The 23,812-nt window shown below is 40.9% G+C and overlaps 1 protein-coding gene across 1 annotated transcript in view; it reads right to left on the bottom strand.

Moving 5' to 3' along the window:
- LOC126191082 (putative phosphoenolpyruvate synthase) overlaps positions 1-22,298 on the bottom strand; it is a 358,083-nt gene extending 335,785 nt beyond the window's left edge. Inside the window, exons 1-2 of the mRNA XM_049931802.1 lie at positions 22,184-22,298; positions 21,939-22,084 (exon numbers count right to left, since the gene is read on the bottom strand). Coding sequence (XP_049787759.1) covers positions 21,939-22,084; positions 22,184-22,295 — 258 coding nt within the window. The 5' untranslated portion in view covers positions 22,296-22,298. The remainder of the gene's footprint in view (positions 1-21,938; positions 22,085-22,183) is intronic.
- Between the last annotated feature and the right edge of the window lie 1,514 nt (positions 22,299-23,812).

Raw genomic sequence — 23,812 nt, 5'->3', positions numbered from 1 at the left:
CGACATGAGCGACCACCTGCAGATGGGTGCACCCTGTACCTTTCATGGCATCCGGAAGAACCCTTTCCACATCTGGAATGACTCCCCCCGGTATGCACACGGAGTGCACATTGGTTTTCTTCCCCTCTCTTGCTGTCATATCCCTAAGCAGCCCCATTACGTGCCTGACGTTGGAGCTCCCAACTAGCAGTAAGCCCACCCTCTGCGACCGCCCGGATCTTGCAGACTGAGGGGCAACCTCTGGAACAGGACAAGCAGCCATGTCCGGCCGAAGATCAGTATCAGCCTAAGACAGAGCCTGAAACCGGTTCGTCAGACAAACTGGAGAGGCCTTCCGTTCAGCCCTCCGGAATGTCTTTAGCCCCCTGCCACACCTCGAGACGATCTCGCACTCTACCACAGGTGAGGGATCAGCCTCAATGTGGGCAATATCCCAGGCAGCCACAGTCTTAGTCCGATCGGGGGATGCGTGGGACGAGCTGGCCGTCCCCGACAAACCCCCATCTGGACCCCCACAGTGATGCCCATTGGCAACAGCCTCAAGCTGTGTGACCAAAGCCAACACTGCCTGAAGCTGGGAGCGAAGGGATGCCAACTCAGCCTGCATCCGAACACAGCAGTTGCAGTCCCTATCCATGCTAAAAACTGTTGTGCAAAGAACGTCTGAACTAATCTACAGAGAGCACAAACAAATCGACACAAAATTTAAACGGTTATTAAAATACAAGATTGCCTAGTAAATGCAGTAATGCTGCTACTTGCGCACTGCTGACACACTGCTTGGCGGCGGAAGGAGACTACGCGATTTTACACTATTCAGGTACTAAAACGCGATGCTATAACTCTCAAATACTAAAATACGCCCGAAATTTATGAATTAAACAATGCAAGTACCAAAAACATGCAAAGAAATTAAGAATTAAACTATGTAATAAATGAGTGAGCTAGGAGTATACGACTTTCTGCTGGCAGCTGCTTATCCAACGACGGCAGGGAGCACACTTCTTGAAGTCTGAGGGTATTTCGCCTGTCTCATACATGTTGCTCACCAGATGGTAGAGTTTTGTCAGGACTGGCTCTCCCAAGGCCGTCAGTAGTTCTAATGGAATGTTGTCTACTCCCAGGGCCTTGTTTCGACTTTCAGTGCTCTGTCAAACTCTTCACGCAGTATCGTATCTCCCATTTCATCTTCATCTACATCCTCTTCCATTTCCATAATATTGTCCTCAAGTACATCGCCCTTGTATAGACCCTCTATATACTCCTTCCACCTTTCTGCTTTCCCTTCTTTGGTTAGAACTGGGTTTCCATCTGAGCTCTTGATATTCATACAAGTGGTTCTCTTTTCTCCAAAGGTCTCTTTAATTTTCCTGTAGGCAGTATCTATCTTACCCCTAGTGATATAAGCCTCTACATCCTTACATTTGTCCTCTAGCCATCCCTGCTTAGCCATTTTGCACTTCCTGTCGATCTCATTTTTGAGACGTTTGTATTCCTTTTTGCCTGCTTCATTTACTGCATTTTTATATTTTCTCCTTTCGTCAATTAAATTCAATATTTCTTCTGTTACCCAAGGAGTTCTACTAGCCCTCGTCTTTTTACCTATTTGATCCTTTGCTGCCTTCACTACTTCATCCCTCAGAGCTACCCATTCTTCTTCTACTGTACTTCTTTCCCCCATTGCTGTCAATTGTTCCCTTATGCTCTCCCTGAAACTCTGTACAACCTCTGGTTTAGTCAGTTTATCTAGGTCCCATCTCCTTAAATTCCCACCTTTTTGCAGTTTCTTCAGTTTTAATCTACAGTTCATAACCAATAGATTGTGGTCAGAGTCCACATCTGCCCCTGGAAATGTCTTACAATTTAATACTTGGTTCCTAAATCTCTGTCTTACCATTATATAATGTATCTGATACCTTTTAGTATCTCTGGGATTCTTCCATGTATACAACCTTCTTTTATGATTCTTGAAGCAAGTGTTAGCTATGATTAAGTTATGCTCTGTGCAAAATTCTACCAGGCGGCTTCCTCTTTCATTTCTTACCCCCAATGCATATTCACTTACAATGTTTCCTTCCCTCCCTTTTCCTACTCTCGAATTAAATTTTCGTCCCCCTTCACTACCTGAATAATTTCTTTTATCTCATCATACATTTTATCAATTTCTTCATCATCTGCAGAGCTAGTTGGCATATAAACTTGTACTACTGTAGTAGGCATGGGCTTCGTGTCTATCTTGGCCACAATAATGCGTTCACTATGCTGTTTGTAGTAGCTTACCCACACTCCTATTTTTTATTCATTATTAAACCAACACCTGCAGTACCCCTATTAGATTTTGTATTTATAACCCTGAATTCGCCTGTCCAAAAGTCTTGTTCCTCCTGCCACCGAACTTCACTAATTCCCAGTATATCTAACTTTAACCTATCCATTTCCCTTTTTAAATTTTCTAACCTACCTGCTCGATTAAGGGATCTGACATTCCACGCTCCGATCCGTAGAACGCCAGTTTTCTTTCTCCTGATAACGACGTCCTCCTGAGTATTCCCTACCCGGAGATCCGAATGGGGGACTATTTTACCTACGGAATATTTTACCCAAGAGGACGCCATCATCATTTAACCATACAGTGAAGCTGCATGCCCTCGGGAAAAATTACGGCCGTAGTTTCCCCTTGCTTTCAGCCGTTCGCAGTACCAGCACAGCAAGGCTGTTTTAGTTATTGTTACAGGGCCAGATCAGTCAATCATCCAGACTGTTGCCCCTGCAACTACTGAAAAGGCTGCTGCCCCCCTTCAGGAACCACACGTTTGTCTGGTCTCTCAACAGATACCCCTCCGTTGTGGTTGCACCTACAGTATGGCTATCTGTATCGTTGAGGCACGCAAGTCTCCCCACCAACGGCGTGGTCCACGGTTCATGGGGGGGGGGGGGGGGGAGGGGGGGGGTTCTATCTAGGTCTACAAAATATGGGAGACTAATGCTTGCCACATTCTTTACTAGCAGCAAAATGGCCAACAATTTATCAAATGAGGCATTAATAGTTCACCTGACTGGTTAAGAAGCAAGGGGAAAAAGCACTATACATTTAAGGGGCTGTTCTGCACAACTTCATGAAACAGATGAGCTCATTATATGTTTCATTCTATGCCTTAATAAAGGTGGTGTGTGTTTTTCTCATACTGCAAATTAATATTTTTATGGAACTTAAGAGAAAGTTATACTAAGCATGACATTTTACACCCTGAGATACTGCAGTACAGAGATAAGTGGAAACATTCACAGACTGTCATGTCCAGCATTCTGCCATGGCACTACCAGAGTTCACAAATGTGGATATTTTGCAGTCAAGCTGAACACACATATCTTCTTATACCAATAATGAGGAGAATGTTCTAATATTTGGCTGAAGCTATTTGGCTGAGACAGTTTTCTTACCATGGCATTACCTATGGCTCTTCAATAGTGCATTACTGCAATACCTGGAGTACCCCAAGGAAGTGTGACAGCGCTGTTATGTTTACATTATATGTAAATTACATAGTAGAAGCAATGAAAGTTCATTAAGACTGTTTGCGGATGATATTGTTGTATATAAGAAATTAGCAATGCCAGAAGACATTATCGATTTGCTGAATGACCTGCAGAAGATAGATGAATGGTGCAGGCTCTGGCAGCTGACCCTGAACATAAATAAATGTAACATGTTGTGCGTACATAAGAAAAGAAATCCACAGCCATACAACTGGTGACAAATTTCTGGAAACTGTATCTACTGTAAAATGTCTAGGATTAACTATCAAGAGTGACCTTAAATGAAATGACAGCATAAAACAAATACTAGGAAAAGCAGATGGTAGACTGAGATTCGTTGGAAAAACCTTAATGAAATTTCACTCATTCACGGTGGAAGTGGCTTACAGGATTCTTGTTCGAACAATTCTTCAGTATTATTCATCAATCTAGAATCCTTCCGAGGTATGACTGATGGAAGAGGTTATAGAGAAGGTGCATTTCGTCAGAGGACTGTTTTGTCCGCACGAGAGCATTACAGAGATGCTCAACAAACTCCAGTGCCAGACACTAAGAGAGGAGTTAACTATTTAAATTTCGAGAGCAGTTTCTGAAAGACTCAGAAAACATTCCCCCAACATAAATCTCACAAAATGACTACGACAAGAAAATCCCATAAATCAGGGCTACTACAGAGGCTTACCAACAATCACTCTTCCCACAAGCCTTTTGTGAATGGAACAGGGAAGGGGTGATCAGCTAGTGGTACCAGAAGTATCCTCTGCTACACACTGTTACGTGTCTTGCAGAGTAAGATGCAGATGTAGAGTTAGAACATTCTAAACATAAAATCCTTTATCTCACATATATTCTCAACTGCAAAATCACCCTGCATTGTTGATGTGAAATGGCATCTGTATTTAAAAGCTCTTCCATAATTGGCAACAAAGAGGTGATAAGCACCAATTAAGGAAGTACAGGATTTATGTCCTTAGTTTCTCTTTGTTTCACTGAAACGTAATCAAGCACAGAGATCATGTAAACTGTATATTGCCAGACGTTTACGTGTTGGTAGTTGGCTTAGGTAGTACATATGACGAGTAAAAATATTGGTGTTTGTACATACAGAGCATATATTAGCTGATAATTAGATAATTATATATTTAGATTACAGCCTCTTAAAAACTGTGTATGATTTTTTGGAAGAATTCACATTTTCTCATGTGAGGAAAGTAGTTACTTCAGTTGGAAATTGGTGCTTCTGTTTGTTTAGTCTCGTGCATAAAGTTACTTGCTGATCATCATAGCATTATCATTAGAATAATATGCGATCTAACTCACATTAGTGTTGAGTTAAATGTCCATACTGCAAATGTGACTGATAAAGTTTTCGTGATGAAAATTCTACCTTGTAGTTAAGTGTTACATGTCATTCCGTGCATCTCCAGTTTGTGAACCATAAAATGTTTGGCATAGCAGGTTGCCAATTAGTCCTATTATTTCTCTGGTTTTTCTTTAACCTGAAGTATGTGATCAGATGCACCGAAATTAGGAATAATTCAATGTGCATATGTTCTTTATGTAGAAATCCAAGCACTCATTTTTTTTAACAGCTTCGTGTGACACAATCCACAGAAACTTTGTTGAAGTTCCATGCCACTGCAGTTCAATCATTACCTGCGTAAGCTTCATGAGATGAACATTGTTGATTTGCTGGGAACTTCTCAAGAATACAATAAACTTTATGATTCGTTCTGCTAGTTCTAATTTCTGAAATAACGCCTAATAGCCATCATTCGCTCAATATTTAATACACTTTCGATATATACAGAGTGAGTCACTAACAATTCCCACCTAGAATAACTCCGAAAGTATGATAGTAGCTGAAAAGTTTGTGGGACAAATGTTGCTTGGGACAAGGGGGGCCATAATATGGCGTTGGTTTTTTGGTTGCTAGGTATGAGACATGAAGGTCAACTTTGTATTCTTAACTGAGGTGCTTATTTTCTGATAGCGGCTAGCGAAGAGAATCCAACGATGTGTAACAGTAAGGTCTTTGAAGGTCAACGAAGGTCAAAATGGTGGCCACAACGTCCATTTACAGAACATGTTCGAAGTGATGACCATTGTTATCAATGCAGTGCTGCAATCATCTGATCATGGATTGAATGGTATTCCTTATCACTTCAGCACTTATCGAAGCACATGCTCTGACAATACTCTCTTGTATATCGCGCAAGTAGTAAATATTCCATGAATATGGCGTATCCATCTAATGTGCTATTGCCATGTAAACACCGTCCGACAGTTTCGCAATACAACACTAATAGGAATGGTAAGACTAGTGTGAATGATGTATTACTTCGAACAACAGGATGATATGCTTCTCATTTGTGGAGAATGCCAACGACATTCAGTGAGAGCTAGAGACTTATAAGCTGAAAGATATCCTCAACGTACTCACCCTACACGTCGTACATATAAATATGTGTATGATAAATTTAGAACAACTGGATCTTTAACGCATCGGAAACATACACGGCAAAGGAAAGTTACTAACAGGGAAACGGAAACTGGTACTCTTGCCACTTTGGTTCGAGATCCTTGTGTTAGTTTGCATCAAATCGCAAGAGAATCTGGCATGAGCCAGAGCAGTGCTATTCATGTTCTGCATCGCCATAAATATCACCCTTATCACATCAGTCTCCACCAAGAATTAACTGGTAAGGGTTATATGCACCACATTGAATTCTGCTGATGGGCTCAACTTCAGATTCAGATGGATGACACATTCACGAGCTGTGGATATATTAATTTGCATAACGTGCATTATTGGGCCACTGAAAATCCATGTTGGCTGCAGCAAGTTGCACACCAAAAACTGTGGCCGGTGAATGTATGGTGTGCGATTCTGGAAGACAGAATTATAGGCCCCTATTCATCGAAGGAAACCTTTATGGTAGGAAGTACACAACATTCCTGCAAGAAACATTAGATCTTTTATTACAAGAAATATCCTTAGGAAGGAGGAACAGAATGTGGTATCAACACGATTGGTGTCCGGCATATTTTTTGCTGATGGCTAGGAGTGAGTTGCAGAGACAATTCCCAAATAGTTGGATTGGATCCAGAGGAGTTGTGTCGTCGCCGGCTGATTCGTCAGACTTGTTGCATCTGGATTTTTTTTAGGGGATTCGTAAAAGACATTATTTATAAAAATGTTGCAACTACACCTGACGATATACGAGAGAGAATTATCAGAGCATGTGCTTTGATAAGTGCTGATGTGATAAGGAATACCGCTCAATCCATGATAAGAAGATTGCAGCACTGCATTGATACCAATGGTCATCACTTAGAACACCTTCTGTAAATGGAAGTTCATGCCACTTTTGTGACCTTCGCTGGCTTTCAAAGACCTTACTGTTACATATCACTGGATTCGCCTCAGTAGCCGCTATCAGAAAATAAGTACCAAACAATAGCATCCCATTTAAAAAAACCAAGTTGACCCACCTAGCAACAAAAAACCAACGTCATATTATGGCCCCCATTGGCCCATGCAACTTTTGTCCCACAAACGTTTCAGCTGCTATCACACTTTTGGAGTTACTGTAGGTGGCAATAGTTAGTGACTCACCTTGTATATTGTGTCTGTGTGTGTGTGTGTGTGTGTGTGTGTGTGTGTGTGTGAGAGAGAGAGAGAGAGAGAGAGAGAGTTCTTGAGTTTATTCTTTTTAAGTAATTCACTTAGTTTATGTGTAAGTTAAACTTTACACGTTCTATTATATTCAAATAGGTTCCAACTTTGTTGCTTAATTACAGACTGGAGTTTATGAATACTGACTTAGTTACATTTTTGAGTGAAAATGGCGTAATCCATCAATGAAGCGTTGCGTACACACCACAACAAAATGGAAGAGATGAAAGGAAAGTGCACACCTTGTTTGAAGCTGTTCATTCAACTATTTCAGCAATGTCCAAACATTTCTGGGCTGAAGCAGTTAATACAGTGGCTAATGCCCTAAATCGAACTGGTCCAAGTCCTGTAGAAGGTAAAACTCCTTTTGGAGCTTTTTCTGGCAAAGATTTACCATTATCAGATATAAAAAAATATTTGGGACTCGTGTGTCTATCCTTGTATCCAAAGAAAAGAGACTGTTCTAGTTTCAAAACTAGACCTCAGAAACAAGATAGGTTTATTTGTGGGTTATGATAATGACGGAAGGGCTACAGAATATTTATACCTTCCACAAAGAGAACTGAGGTGCATTGAGATATAATTTTTTTGCCACCAGCAGTATCTGAAAAGGAGAAGAAAACTGATATTCATGTAAAAGAATCAGATACTATTTGTTGTGATGAAGAGAACATAGAGAAAGCTTTAGATTCAGAGGAACAGAAAGAGGAAATGAGGAATGAGGTTGTGGAAGAAAATAAAAGTCAGCCTAGAGAAGAACAAGAAATCAGCGAAGGCAGTGAAAACAAAGACATTTCTTTTGAGAATGGCGAGAGAAATATTGTTTTTGATGACAAGAAGACATTCAATCTTAGAGGAAAATTCAACACCCAAATTACTTGGAGGATTATGAGTCGGGCCTGTTGACAGCAGTGACTGATGAAGACCCCAGCACCTACACTGAAGCAACGTCTTATACTGAAGCTAAAAATTGGAAAGATGCCATAGCAAGAGAGCTGCAAGCCATGGAAGAAAACAAAACATGGGATTATGTATGCAAGCCAAAAGACTGTGATGTTATAGACGCTAAATCGGTTTTTAGGCGAAAAAGAGATGAAAAAGGCAATGTTGTTTTTTATGAAGCTCGTCTCATAGAAAAAGGTTTCCAACAAAGCTTGTCTTATTCAGAGATATACAGTCCAGTAGCAAAGCTAACTTCAGTGAGACTTTTTTTGGTTTTTTGTAATGAGAATAACTTTCGCATCTACCAACTGGATGTTTGTAGTGCACTTCTCTATGGAGAGATAGTTAGAGACTTTTATGTTAAATTACCTACTGGATATTGTAGTAAAATGAACGGTCAAGTTTGCGAACTTAGAAAGGCTCTGTAAGATTGAAAGGACACGCCCAGAAATTGGAATGTTAAATTTTACACAGTAATAACTGACTTACGAGTTGTAAGAAGTGATTTTGAGTATTGCTTGTACGTACAGACAAAAAATAGCCATAAAGCATAAATACTTGTTTACATTGATGATCTGCTGATAGCTTCAACTTCTCAGAGTGAAACTGACAGTTTAAAGTTGTTATTGACTGATAAACTTTAAAATGAAAGATTTGTATGTGATTAGGAACTATTCGGAATGAATAATGTTCAGAATTTAACGGAGGGTACTGTTATTATTTGCCAAAGACCTATCTTGAAAAAGTGTTGAAAGTTTTTGATATCCAGAATGAGATTTTCACTCTGCATCGGAGTGTGCGCTGATATGAAACTTTCTGGCAGATTAAAACTGTGTGCCCGACCGAGACTCGAACTCGGGACCCTTGCCTTTCGCGGGCAAGTGCTCCACCAACTGAGCCACCGAAGCACGACTCACGCCCGGCACTCACAGCTTTACTTCTGCCAGTATCTCGTCTCCTACCTTCCAAACTTTACAGAAGCTCTCCTGCGAACCTTGCAGTTGGTGGAGTACTTGCCCGCGAAAGGCAAGGGTCCCGAGTTCGAGTCTCGGTCGGGCACACAGTTTTAATCTGCCAGGAAGTTTCATATCAGCGCACACTCCGCTGCAGAGTGAAAATCTCATTCTGGAAACATCCCCCAGGCTGTGGCTAAGCCATGTCTCCGCTATATCCTTTCTTTCAGGAGTGCTAGTTCTGCAAGGTTCGCAGGAGAGCTTCTGTAAAGTTTGGAAGGTAGGAGACGAGATACTGGCAGAAGTAAAGCTGTGAGTGCCGGGCGTGAGTCGTGCTTCGGTGGCTCAGTTGGTGGAGCACTTGCCCGCGAAAGGCAAGGGTCCCGAGTTCGAGTCTCGGTCGGGCACACAGTTTTAATCTGCCAGGAAGTTTCATATCAGCGCACACTCCGCTGCAGAGTGAAAATCTCATTCTGGAAACATCCCCCAGGCTGTGGCTAAGCCATGTCTCCGCTATATCCTTTCTTTCAGGAGTGCTAGTTCTGCAAGGTTCGCAGGAGAGCTTCTGTAAAGTTTGGAAGGTAGGAGACGAGATACTGGCAGAAGTAAAGCTGTGAGTGCCGGGCGTGAGTCGTGCTTCGGTGGCTCAGTTGGTGGAGCACTTGCCCGCGAAAGGCAAGGGTCCCGAGTTCGAGTCTCGGTCGGGCACACAGTTTTAATCTGCCAGGAAGTTTCATATCAGCGCACACTCCGCTGCAGAGTGAAAATCTCATTCTGGAAACATCCCCCAGGCTGTGGCTAAGCCATGTCTCCGCTATATCCTTTCTTTCAGGAGTGCTAGTTCTGCAAGGTTCGCAGGAGAGCTTCTGTAAAGTTTGGAAGGTAGGAGACGAGATACTGGCAGAAGTAAAGCTGTGAGTGCCGGGCGTGAGTCGTGCTTCGGTGGCTCAGTTGGTGGAGCACTTGCCCGCGAAAGGCAAGGGTCCCGAGTTCGAGTCTCGGTCGGGCACACAGTTTTAATCTGCCAGGAAGTTTCATATCAACGCACACTCCGCTGCAGAGTGAAAATCTCATTCTGGAAACATCCCCCAGGCTGTGGCTAAGCCATGTCTCCGCTATATCCTTTCTTTCAGGAGTGCTAGTTCTGCAAGGTTCGCAGGAGAGCTTCTGTAAAGTTTGGAAGGTAGGAGACGAGATACTGGCAGAAGTAAAGCTGTGAGTGCCGGGCGTGAGTCGTGCTTCGGTGGCTCAGTTGGTGGAGCACTTGCCCGCGAAAGGCAAGGGTCCCGAGTTCGAGTCTCGGTCGGGCACACAGTTTTAATCTGCCAGGAAGTTTCAGTTTTTGATATGTTTGAATGTGATTCTGTTTCAGCCCCCATGGAGGAAAATATTTGATCACAGTATGTTAAAAGAAGAAAAATCTGAAAATGAAGACATTGAGAAAAGATTTAGAAAATTAATAGGGTCACTGATGAAAGCAATGTTAGGTTTCAGACCAGATATATGAATAAGTATTCTAAGCAGAGACCAATCATCTGCATATCGGGATTTGTATTATCTTGTATTCTTTAGATACTTTGGCTTTGGCTGTTTATTCTGTGTGTGTGTGTGTGTTTGTGTGTGTGTGTGTGTGTGGTTGTAAGCTGTTACACATTACAATAAACTCTCCACAAACAGGCTTATTTTCGTGCATAATTTACTGCGCCTGATCGCAATTATTTAATAATCTCCGACAAATATTTTGTTACTATTATGTACCGACACCCATCTAGCTACAGAAGTAAAATGCGCAAATAAAACGAGGGAATACCGTTCCTCATCCCTAACGCCAAATCTTGTGTACGCCTATTACGTTCTGGGAAATACGCTACGTCGTTTAACTTTAGGGATCTTTGCAAGTTAGTTCCTTTGGAAACTTTTCAGCCTTCATCACGGTATTTTGCGTTGCCTGCAAGTTTAAGCATAAATGGTCAATATTTCATAGTCATGCTTAACAATAGCTTAGAAAGCTTGTATTATATAAGGCGAGTTAAAAGCAGGCCATACATGGAAGTTCAAAATGTAACACAGCTGAGTTGTCTTTACTATTAAATGTTTTGCAGTATCGATAATGGCGTAAGTTAGAAATAAATTCCGATCTCAGTCAATCGGCTTCAAACACAAAGTGACCAATAAAATTTCTTCTGAATTAGCACTTAACAAGTCGTTGTGAATTATTATCAGTTGAAAAAATTGCAAAAAAAAGGACGGTACTTTTAACCAACGAGCGTAAATAAAACTACTGCAGTTTCCCGCACCATAGTCCATACACAGTAGTTTTAAGAAAAAATTACTGGACATTTGTCGTCAGGAATCGGCGCAGGGCCATGTTTGCTTTCTGACTTCGAACAAAGGAGCTTTGAAATAAATTCATCCAGTTTTCGTAATACGTAAATCGAATAATACATCCCCCCAGAAGGACTACCACAAGTAAGTTGATATAAAGGCACAAGCGTATATAAAATCAACAAAGAAACCTTAAAATGTTGAATTCATTATTGAATGCACAGTATCGTAAACAATAAAACAGTGCGTGTTGCGAATATAGTTCATTGAGATTTTGACAAAGTTGAAACCACAACCATCACCAGCATAAATGCAGATGACAAACTGTATTCAAATATCAGTTCTTGTGCAGAAGAACAGCTACAAAAAAACTGCTGGTAAAAAATAAATATTACGGGGAAACCCATTTACCATCGTTTAACATCACCTGAGATGTAAGTTAGAGAGGAAAAAAAAAGAAAAGAAAAACATGCAATGTGTCTTGCTCAAGGCACGATATTCCAAATATTATTAAACACTGACACAAATATGAAGTTTTTATAAACAACAATCACGCCAAGATGTATAGTTTCCAAACGCGAATTTCCATGGAAGCAACACGTGGCGCTATAAAGTATGCAGCTATGGTGCATGACAATATGAGGGCTGGCATATTTGTCGTCAAGGCTCTGGCTAACCACATCTGACCACCACAAGGGAGGATCGCCGTCCTGTACACCAATAAAATTGTAATCCTGCCATCCGGAGACAGCTAATGGACTTCCTACAACATTTTGTGGCATCCCGCACCACGCGTCTGAGACAAACAGTATCTGGACTAGGGAATTCTGTTCTACGCGTAGGACGCCTTAACAAAACAACACAAATGTCTGCGTTTGCAGTGGCTCTGAGAGCGGGATCCACGGGCTGCTGATGAATGGCGTCGCATAGTGTTCAACGATGAATCACTTTTCGACACTCCCACGATTGCCCATCGTCGGCGATTATGGTGGCAACATAGGGAGAGGTCCATTCTTCCATAGTTTTTGAGAGGCACAGCGATGTTACTCCTGGTGTTCAAAATGGTTCAAATGGCTCTGAGCACTATGGGACTTAACAGCTATGGTCATCAGTCCCCTAGAACTTAGAACTACTGGCCTCGGTAACGACTGCTAGTGACTGAGGTAACGCTTTCGGCACAACGGCACGTCACGCACATCCTGCGTCCTCATGCATAGCTGCCTCTCATGTGACAGAATCTTAGTACTATTTTTCAACATGTCAGTGTTCGTCGACACATGGCACAAGGCTCTATGAACTGTCTACGTGTTGTTGTGGTACTGCCGTGGCCAGCAAGATATCCAGATATGGGAACCAGTATTTGAAACTGACTGCAGAATGATTCTACTGCCACCAATTTACATTTCGCTCAAAGACCGTGAATATAAGTTAAGAGAAGTTATTGCCCGTACGAAGACATATAGACAGTCGTTTTTCCCACACTCTATTTGTGAGTGGAACAAGAAAGGAAACGACGATAGTGGTCTTTACCAAAATAGGCTGCTCAAGGTCATCTCACCGTCGAGCATTGCAAGTAAACGCTAATTTCAAATGTTAGCAAAAATTTCCGGAAAATATTAGACATCTCTATATTTAGTCTATAATACGATGGAGTACTTTCCAAAAGAAAGTTCTTGCCAGCTGCTACGAAATAGAATAAAAACTGACGTCAAAATAAACTTTGAAGGAAAATAATTTTTTACTTCAACCTATTGGTAAAACAGAATCAATTTGGACTGAAAGAATATATGGACATTCTGAAAGTTTATAGATACATGTGATACATATTTTATCGAGAAAACATAAAAGTACCCCGAGATAAAAAATAAAATACATTGAGAGGTGCGAAACTGTTCCGCCTGTGTAACGAAAAATGACGCTGTTGAATTTGCGTCCTGTTGGACCTTGTAGAAACTTCAAGCGAGAAAGTTGTTAATAAAACTATAAAATTAATTTTGGTAACATTCGAAACATCATTATTGATGGTATCGTGTCAAGTATGGACGCTATTTAATTGCGAGAGACTTGGTGCGCAAAAGCGCCCGACTTCTTGTGTGCTACAGCCAGGATTTTTGTTGCGAAGGCTCGCCTTAATTCAGGCGAGAATATTTTCTGCCTCCCGATAATTTTTTATTCGTAGCTCTTACTGACCCTCCGTCACTGCACCCATCACCCAGATCGTGGATATCCACTACACAAAAGTAGCTAAAGGTACTTTCAAGCCACTACTTCCCTTGAAATCGAGAATAATATATTAGTGAGTATGATTTTTGTGAAACCCAAGTTTCCTGAGCACTCAAAAAGCGCATTGTACACAAACTTAGTTCTTGTTGCTGCAATGTCTTTGCATTTCATTTAAAATTTTCGCCCATCGTTACTCTTTCTGTGTCAAAAATAAAGTCAGTAGAGATGACAAACAACGAAGGTCTCCGAATCAGAATAATTATTTTTTTTCTCGAGATCATTCTGTTTTTTTTTCTTTTTTTCTAGTTGGATACTCTCCTCTGTTGTATTCAAGTACAGTTCTACGCGCTATCTCTTTGTCAAAAATAATCAAATTCTGTAGATTTCAGTTTTCATTTATATCACTTTCTCGGAGAATCAAAACACGTGCTCAAGTCTAGAGATTCTGCCGATGTTACTGTACTGTTAAATATGAGATACAGTCGGTTCCGAAATACCACTAGGTTTTGCTGTCATTTTATGAACTTGTGCAAAATTTATATTATTCCTGGTTTCTTCCCAGGCCAATAAAAAAGATCAGCACATTCTATACAACAGTTTTACATTGTTTTCGAATGCCTTTTCGCTCTTGAAGCTGACCGACTCCTTCGCCTTTGCTTCTGCATTTCTCTCACAATTAATCACTTCCACAGAAGACCGAAATCAAACATGAACACACGATATTGCATGGAAACATTGAAAATTGAGCTGGCGCTGACCTATTGCACTGTTCTAGCAATACAACAAAGCTATGAGGCGGGCGAATCACAGCGCTTAGCGCCTGCAAACTGCAGGTGTGACTTTGAGGTATCCAATTTCGTGACGGCCACTACAGTAGTGGTACAAGGTACCCTCCTCCAAGCACCACAGGTGGCTTACGGGGTATATACGCAGGGATAATCATCTAAAGTTTGCACCACAAATATTGTGGAAATGGAAAGTGCTATTGATGTGCGGTTTTCCAAGAATGGATTGTAAAGTTAGTAAGTAAAAACAGCGTAATAAAACTTGGAAAGTGTAATTTTTGTGCAAACGTACACTTTTTTAAATTGAACAGTGCCTGTTGACATTAAGAAACTAAAGGTAGGGTAAATTAGAATGCCAGTAGTGTTTGTTGCAGGATTCTAGTGTGAACCGTTAACGATACATCGTATTTTGAAAGGTTTCCACGCCGACACTTGTTTGTTCTACATCTACATATTCAGTATACTCCGCTAGCCACCAAGCGGTGTGTGGTGGAGGGCACAATTCGAGCCAAAGTCATATTCCCCCTCCCCTCTGTTTCACTCGCGGATCGCGCGAGAGAAAAACGACTGTCTGAACGCCTCAGTACGAGCTCTAATTTCCCTTATCTTTGAATGATGATCATTGCGCGATTTGAAAGTTGGTGGTAATAATATACGCTCTGCATCCTCGACGAAGGTCGGATTTCGGAATTTAGTGAGCAGCCCCTTCTGCTTAGCGCGTCGTATATCTGCAAGTGTATCCCTCTTCAAACTTTCTATGAGATTTGTAACGCTCTCGCGATGGCTAAATGTGCCAGTCACGAATCTTGCCGCTCTTCTTTGGACCTTCTCAATCTCTTGAATCAGACACAACTGGTAAGGGTCCCATACAGACGAACAATACTCCAAGACTGGACGAACTAACATATTGTAAGCTATTTCCTTTGTTGAAAGACTGCATCGCTTCAGGATTCTACCAATAAACCGCAATCTAGAGTTCGCCTTACCCGTTACTTGCGTAATCTGATCGTTCCATTTGAGATCATTTCGAATAGTCACACCCAGACACTTGACGGACGTTACCGCTTCCAAAGACTGGGCATTTATTTTGTACTCGTACATTAATGGGAATTTTCGCCTTGTTATACGCAGTAGGTTACACTTACTAATATTGAGAGATAACTGCCATTCATTACACCAAGCATTTATTTTCTGCAAATCCACATTGATTTGTTCACAACTTTCGTGTGATACTATTTTCCTGTAGACTACAGCTTCATCGGCAAACAGTCTGAGGCCGCTGTCAATACCATCAACCAGATCGTTTATGCAAATCGTAAAAAGCAGAGAACCTATTACTCTGCCCTGGGCACACCTGAAGTTACGCTTGTTTCTGTTGAAGTCACCCCGTTCAGGACGACATACTGCTCCCTAGAAAACTTTCTATCCAACCGCAAATGTCATCGGATAGACCGTAAGCGCGCACTTTTTGTAGCAAGCAACAGTGCGGAACTGAGTCGAACGCCTTTCGAAAGTCGAGAAATATGACATCAACCTGGGAGCCGGTATCTAGGGCCTGTTGTATATCATGCACAAAGAGAAGCAGCAGGTCATGAGTGGACGATGGGATTTATCAATGCAGAAAAAGCCGACATGCTCAGGGTGTGTGGAGAGTGCAGCTCGTTCTTGTACGGTGTATGCGGCAACATATTCCGATAGACGTCAACCATCTCGACAATTGTTTATCAACCTCTTCAACTAGTTACGTGTTAGTGATAGAGTAGCATCTAGACAATGTAACAGAAAGAAACAAGTGACGACAGAAGAGTAGACAATGTTGTCGCTGCTGTCGCAGTTGATCCGCGCGTTAGCTCTCGCGCAATAGCACGAGGAAGCGGCATGAGTCAGGCCTGTGTCCTAATTGTTAGTATTCTTCATCGACATGTATTCCACCCCTATCACATCTCTCTCCATCAAGAGCTGCAAGGAAACGATTATGAGAATCGTGTTACCTTCTGTACAGGGGCATTAAGACGAGATACTCCAGATGTATCATGTTTACTGACGAAGCCACAATTACCAATCATGACCAAGTAAACCGCCGAAACATGGGCTATTGCTCTGTCGACAACCCCCGGTGGTTTTGTCAGGTGTAACATCAGCAAGCGTGTGTTATAGGATTGTGAACCACGAGTTCATAGGCCCGTTTTCCATAGATGGAACACTGGACGTGAGCAAATATCGCAGCCTCGGATCAGACCATCTTCCACGTATGCTAGAAGACGTTCCTCTGCAGACCAGGAGGAATCTATGATACCAACCTGATTATTGGCCAGTCCATAGTGCACGAAGTAGTATAGCATGGCTTCAGGGAATTGTTTCCAAATCGTTGAACTGGACGCAGTGGACCTGTACTTTGCCGGACCGTATCCGGATTTGACGTCTGTAGACACTTTTCTGTGGTGAAAGCTACATAGGATGTCATGCAACGACGTATTGCTGCAGCCTCGTCAGACATCGCTGCTGAAATACTAGGAAGTGTGCAGCAGTCGTTCCATACCAGGCTGGAAGTGTGCATTGTCGCTGCCGTTGGTCATTTTGAACACGACATGTAATGGTCAATTGTCTCGTGACTAAACCGAATACACATAACTAGTGTATGCATTTGTGACGTTCTTTAGTGTGTGCTATAACAGGTATTATACAAATGCAGTGTGGGAACTTTTCAAAATACAATATCTCGTAAGCGATTCGCACTAGAATCCTGGAACAAACACTACTGACATTCTAATTGAGCCTATTTTTAGTCTTTTAATGTCAACGGACATTGCTTCATTTAAAATAGTTTACGCTTGCACAAAAAATAACTTTCCAAGTATTATCTCAATCTCTTGATTGGCTAATAATACGAGTAGATGTAGATGTCGATCTGTTCCCGACAGAATAAGTGCGGGACCAGCTCGGACATTAAATCCGTCCCAATGCCAATATCCAGGCTGTAAAGGTCCAGGTACAACAGTTGTGAGGCAGCGTGTCTCAGGAGAGGATAAAACGGCTATATGGCAGTCTTCCTAACCGAACTAGATCAGAACTAGATTAGATGCAACATGCTGAAAAGTGAGCTCACATTGACAAGTTAAATTTGAATCTCTATTGTACCTGTCACAATACCATCACAACTGTCTTAATCCGTGAAGTTTCTTTTCGCTTCCTCCTCCCATTCTGAGTGCCTCACTTTTTTTGTCAGACAGTGTATTTCGCATACATTTAACAAATTCTATACATATTTCCTCCGTATCGGTTCTTCTGTAACAAGGAAAGAAAGAATCAGCATTTTCCTTTCCCCTCCTCTCCTCCAAAAATAAACATGTAAGGTTTCTGTAGCTTCTACATTGCTTCGAGTCATTTAACTATGCATACATCTGGATACGTTAAATAATTATTTAATGGTATAGGCGTTACAACAAAACCCGTTATCAACCAAGGACCCAGCGCCCACTGTTAGTTGGTGCAATGTGTGTATAGTCAGTTTCAGTGAGATGTCGTCCTAAGGTATACGCGCGACGTGACTGGCGAACATTTGCAACAGTCGAAAAAGGCAAAGTAAATATACTGCGTGCTGCGGCATAGAGATAATATTATACATAAATATTTATGAAAGATAATATTAATGTTTTCAGAAACATATATCAGCACGTTGGTTGTAAACGTTGCCGTACGTCTTGACTTTGCGATTGATTAAATAGTAAAATATTGCTCCCATAATCAAAAATCAGTCCTTCCCCTGCGCATTGTGTGGCTGGAATAACGCTACGTATTACAGTTCGGTGCACCACACATGGACATCGAAACCAAGACGTTTCACAGGAGAGCAAGAGACATATGAGAGGCGGATTTACGCTCATAGTCCATCATTTAATGTTAATGAAACGGCTATGAACGAATTGTGGGACTATAGTTTTATTACAATATGGCATCGCAGATCATATGCATATATCTATACATTGTTTAAGGCTAATGTTGAAATTTGACAACCATATTGCAGCACTCGGTATCACTTCATACAAATCTTTCAGATCTCCAACAAAAACATGGAATTGAAATTCTCCGCAAAAGTCTCACTCTCTGTCCCTCCACATGTCAGTCATACACAGCAGTTTCACAACAACACCACTAATTCAGGATGTGGCCACATCTCCCACGTACAGTTTAGTGCGTTTGAGCCTCACTCATTCATCGGGGTAGATAAAAACTCTGCATCCTTCGTCGTTTCGTTTCGGATTGAGTGGGCTTTCTAGGATGTCTGTACATTCCAGCGTTCTTTCCTCTTCTTGATTACATCGAAAACGTCTGTGATTTGAAGGTCGACACAATTTTGCTTGCTTGACTTCAGGCATATACCTGATGGATTCTAGATACCGCAATTTATAACTGAGTTCTTTTGGGACTCTGTTTCCTCAAAAATTTCTATCTTTTCACTTTTTCTTCTGAGATCTAGAGAAACAATACTGGAAAAGAACAGGCAACCACTGGATAGCAGTAGATCTGATGATGCCAGTAACGGTCCTCATTGCCTGATTCAGACGCCCATCTATCTTAGTTGTACGTGTAATGTTTCGCCATGTAGGGACATAATATTCAGCAGCTGTGTACACAAGCGAAATTCCAGCATTGAACAACGATTGTGCATTTGTTCTCCAGTTGTTCCCAGCTATTTTGTGGAGTAGCTTTACTCTTACGTCAAGCATCTTTGAGAGGTTCGTCCAGTGTTGGTTAAATGGCAGTTCCCGATAGATGGTAACGTTTATATCTTCAGGGAAGTAGTTGTGGGAAATTTTTACCCCATCAAATAGCACGAGTAGCTTCCTGTGAGGCTCTTTATTATAGGTAGGGGACGCTGTGCTCTTTGCTTTTCTTGGGTTTGGCTGAATGCTCAAATTTCGGAAGCTCATTAGGAGGACCATTTCTACATATTGTCCACAGAGTAGCCTTCTGATTTCAATACTAATCAGTTCCGTAAGCCATGAGAGTACTGGTTTCCTACCATGCCATGTTCTTTTGCGAAAGAGGCCTTCCTTCAAATTCACATACAGTGTCCGACTAATACAGAGCCGGTGGCGGGATGACTTAATCATGTTAGCGCTGGAATCCACTCATAAACGAACCGACAAGATGGAGACAAGACATGGTAAATTATTTCGCCAAACTTCATTTGTGTAACTAACTGGACTTTGGTGGTTACACAAGTCAAAAAATCGAAAATTAAAGCAATAATTAAGAGGACCGCTTAGAATTACAGGGCTTATGCACTGCAAATGCAGCTGAAGTACGCACACACGAAAAATCTTGGCCATTTATCTTGCGTGATGGTATTTTGTACCTTATTTGATGCACATCTGAACGATAAATTTCAGCATTCTCTAGTTCTATAACGAAATCATTTTATTAAACATTCTTTTTGTAAATAGCTTTGATTGCGTTTGATTCCTCTATCTTAGAGTTTACCGTATCCTGATACTTATTTGATTTGCTGTAGACCCGAACAACAGTGGCATCTAATGATGAACGCTAAGAGCAGTAATGCAGTGTCATTCCAATGAGACACTATTAAACTCTTACATACATTTGCATGTTTTTTGGCACTGACGTAGTGATCATCCATTTTTTGGCATCTCTGAACTGCAATTCGCATTAGTTAGTTGATTTAACCCTGGTGATCTAAGAGATTAAGTGCTCGAAGGAGCACCTCTGTGGCATCGAATGTGACATTTCTAAATGCAGAAACAACATTAACAACCACCACTTAAAAGCTTATGTAGCTAGCAAAAACATGCCGAGAGGAAAGGGAAATAGCTGATGTATCATTCTTACAACAATAAAATTGCGGGGCAAAAGGAGATAACTACGATTGCTCATTTGAAAAAGCGTTCCTGTCGCTTACCATCAGGGAAACACTAAGAACTTTCATCGTGCCATATTTTCTGGTCATGTAATACCACAAATTCAAAGGGCATAATCTCTACTATATTGCGTACTCTCACGAAAATACAAGGGTATAAGCCGCCAGTGTATTATAATCACATAAATGTACTTGAAAAATAATTAAGTAATACGACGATTATAATTACTTTGTCCGAACATCAGTAGACATAAAGGTTTATTCTGGTAATTAAGAATGACGCAACAAAACCTCCACGGGAATTAAATAAATTATAAATATTGAAAGCTGTACAAAAAATTACAAGCAGTAACATCTATTACGGAATAAAAATGTAATAAATGAACTAGAGGGTTATTCGAGAGATGTGTGTTCTATTCTTAGGGTAATCATCCGGATACGATCCCCGTGGTTTGCATGAATCGTATCATGAAAACGTTAGGATGTTATCGCTGTCCATAAACGATTTTATGTATGGTGTTAAGAATTATTTTTTACAAACAGTGAGCTAATACTTCACTCAAGGTCACGTCTGATTTTCCTCACGACGTGTTTCTTTTTTATTAGAATTTACATAAAAAGAGATGGCAAAATTACATTATATGATGATAACCGGACATGATTTGTACATCAAAGCATCTCATAAAATATATCTTTTCACAGTCGTTGAGAATGCTGCCTTCAGCACTGTTATGAACATCTCAGTATTTCATCTCTTGTATTTGTAGGTAAACGGACTAGACATTAGTACTGATCAATATTTGAGTTTCGGAACGTTTTGGTGTTTAATCATCCGTGTTAATTCTCTGAACTCCTTACCGAAACTGGAATAGTAGTCAGCACCTGGAGCATAGTGACTACTGATGATGAGCAAGTAACGTTCCTTTGTAACAAATATGTTCGGATTTTGCAAATGGTAAAAATTTTCTTGTGTTGGCTATTTTTCTGTCTACTCTGGTTATCTCTGAACATTTTATGGCTTATAGTGGAGACAGACAACAATAAGAACAGAATACACTGACTATTAGATAATATATGACTGGCGCAAAACCACTGCAGTTTTGAGAAAGTGCTGACTCTCTCGCAGTGTTATGATTTCGACAGTTACATAAAAAAGTAATCGTAAGGCAGCATAGTTAGTACAAACACTTTTTCATACCAGTCGATTCTTTTTCTCTAGTGCTGCTATTATGTGCTATTTAAAAATTACCATGTGCTTCGTTCACTGGAGTAATACATAGTTTGTACTCATATCACGTAGATTAACTGCATTTTAGTATATTCTAATATTGGACTTTCTCTTGTCAGTATAAAATATTTATGTCTGAATTTCATTAGGCAATATGTACAACTATAGAGGCAAATTGATAATATGATTTACAATACTTCTATGTAATAAATGCCTGGTAGACAACGGTTTCCGACGTAAAGTACGAATAACACTGAAGTAAAATGAAGATATCCGATATAAAAATAGCTCATGTTCACGTCCCCGTGTCACCTTTTCTGAAAGAGAAGCTTAAACCAATCCACAAATTGTTGTCTGCGAAAGTACAGAGATGTAGCTTTGTACTCACCTCTTTGTGAGGAAGGTGCTGCGGATTTTCCACTGCTTCTTCTTCGATAGAAGCAAATATGTTATTTGAAAATTTGTCGAGAATCTTACGCTTTCGCCGTGTGAGGCACAGGAAAGCATACCATTTCTTCAGAATGAAGTTCCATTCTGAAAGTGTATTTCATAATTATAGAGTTAGCGTTTATACTTGACGAATGTCACAGAAATAGGCCGTGTAACTGCAGAAAACTTGGGTGCCCTACTTACCAGGTTTGCTGTATATTCCATGTATCTTCTCGGTGCCTCCAACTAGTTTCGAAAACAACGAGTATCCGACAAGGGGGAGGGAAAATAAAGCCAAGTTCCAAAACCAGTCCATTAGGTCCTCTATCACTGCCTGCACCGGCATGGTTTGGACAGACAGATGCCGGCAAATCGGCAAAACTGCGATAACATCGCTCACGCTTTTATCAGTCTTTAATCTCACTTCTCAATACTCCCACTAGAGACATTTCTCGGCAGCTATCAGTACACCTTTGCACTTCTAGCGATAAACTACAACAGGTTGCCGCACGAAACTGTTGCTCGGACGAAGAAAATTGATGTTGACATGAACAAAATTGTTTGTCTTCTCTACGTGATTGTAAGCATCACTCACACTCGGTCCTTTTGTAATACAAATTAACTTCTTGTTTCATATCTTCCCTGACATATGCTGAGTAATAAATGAAATGCGACGAACTCAAAAACCTGTAGTGCAATCGTGTGCTTATGTAGGACTGGTAAGGGATCGTGGCACAACTCCATGGTATTCTGTGGCAGAACTAGATACTCAGTAGTTGGGGGACATTTGAAAAAGTCAGGCACACGAACATATTTATGAGTGTTTGAGGAAGAACACAACTCTTGATGCATAGACAGCCGGTGCCTCGCACCAGCGAACGTATGTACCTGCAGGCTGTTCAAAAGCTGTTTGGTTTAACTGTATCGAACCTTCCTGACGGATTAAAATGGGCCGTCAGACGATCACTAGCGTTAGACTTTTTGCCTGTAATTGTAAATGTTCTATCTCTTTGATTCGAGACCCATTGTTTCAGGAGGTTTCACATGACTGCAGACTCCAAAAGGTAGCAATATATTCATACTGAAAACAACTCGTAGGGTATGCCGAGCCTATTTTCCAATACCTGTTAAGAAAGAATATGAGTCCAAATTTTGTTGGTCACGGATATACAGCTAGTTATAGAGATACTCTTCATTACTCGCAATGATATTCCAGTTACTGTTTAATGTTTATCGTCATTTTCATTCTGAAATTCAAGTTGTTAAGTTATGCTTGAGTTTACGTAACTCAGTTTTTCAACTATGATTTTGATTTGTTGGCCAACTCTACTGTATTGTTTACGAATGTGTCACGTATTTACAGACACACACTAAGACAAAAAAAGAGAGAAAAGAAATCGCACCAAGAAGGAATTATCCGAATGGGACGGAAATCGGTAGAAGTGATGTACAGTCAGGAACAAAACGAGCGAGACTCCTCGCCTTTTCGATATGTTGATCCGCAGAGCTTTAAAGTCTGCTACACAGCATAAAAGGCAAGGCGACGAAGTGCTACCAACATACTATGCACAGGCGTGAAATTAAAAAACTATCCGATATTTGTCAGACTGTTTTCAATCATGTGTAAGATTACATTAATGCTGACTGGTGTGTTAAACACATCACGTAAATATAAGTATAAATGAAAGATGAAACGCTAATTAGTATGACTGTACTAATAAAAATGAAATTCAGCTTATCGGGATAACATAACTGTTTTAGTAAAACAAAGACCCCAGATCGTTACTATATCTGTATCTATATCCGCATCCCGCTCCAGCTACTGCCGGTCTG

Source organism: Schistocerca cancellata, chromosome 6 (assembly GCF_023864275.1).
Source record: "Schistocerca cancellata isolate TAMUIC-IGC-003103 chromosome 6, iqSchCanc2.1, whole genome shotgun sequence".
NCBI classification, from domain to species: Eukaryota; Metazoa; Arthropoda; class Insecta; order Orthoptera; family Acrididae; genus Schistocerca; species Schistocerca cancellata.
This window is presented reverse-complemented; position numbering and strand designations above follow the sequence as displayed.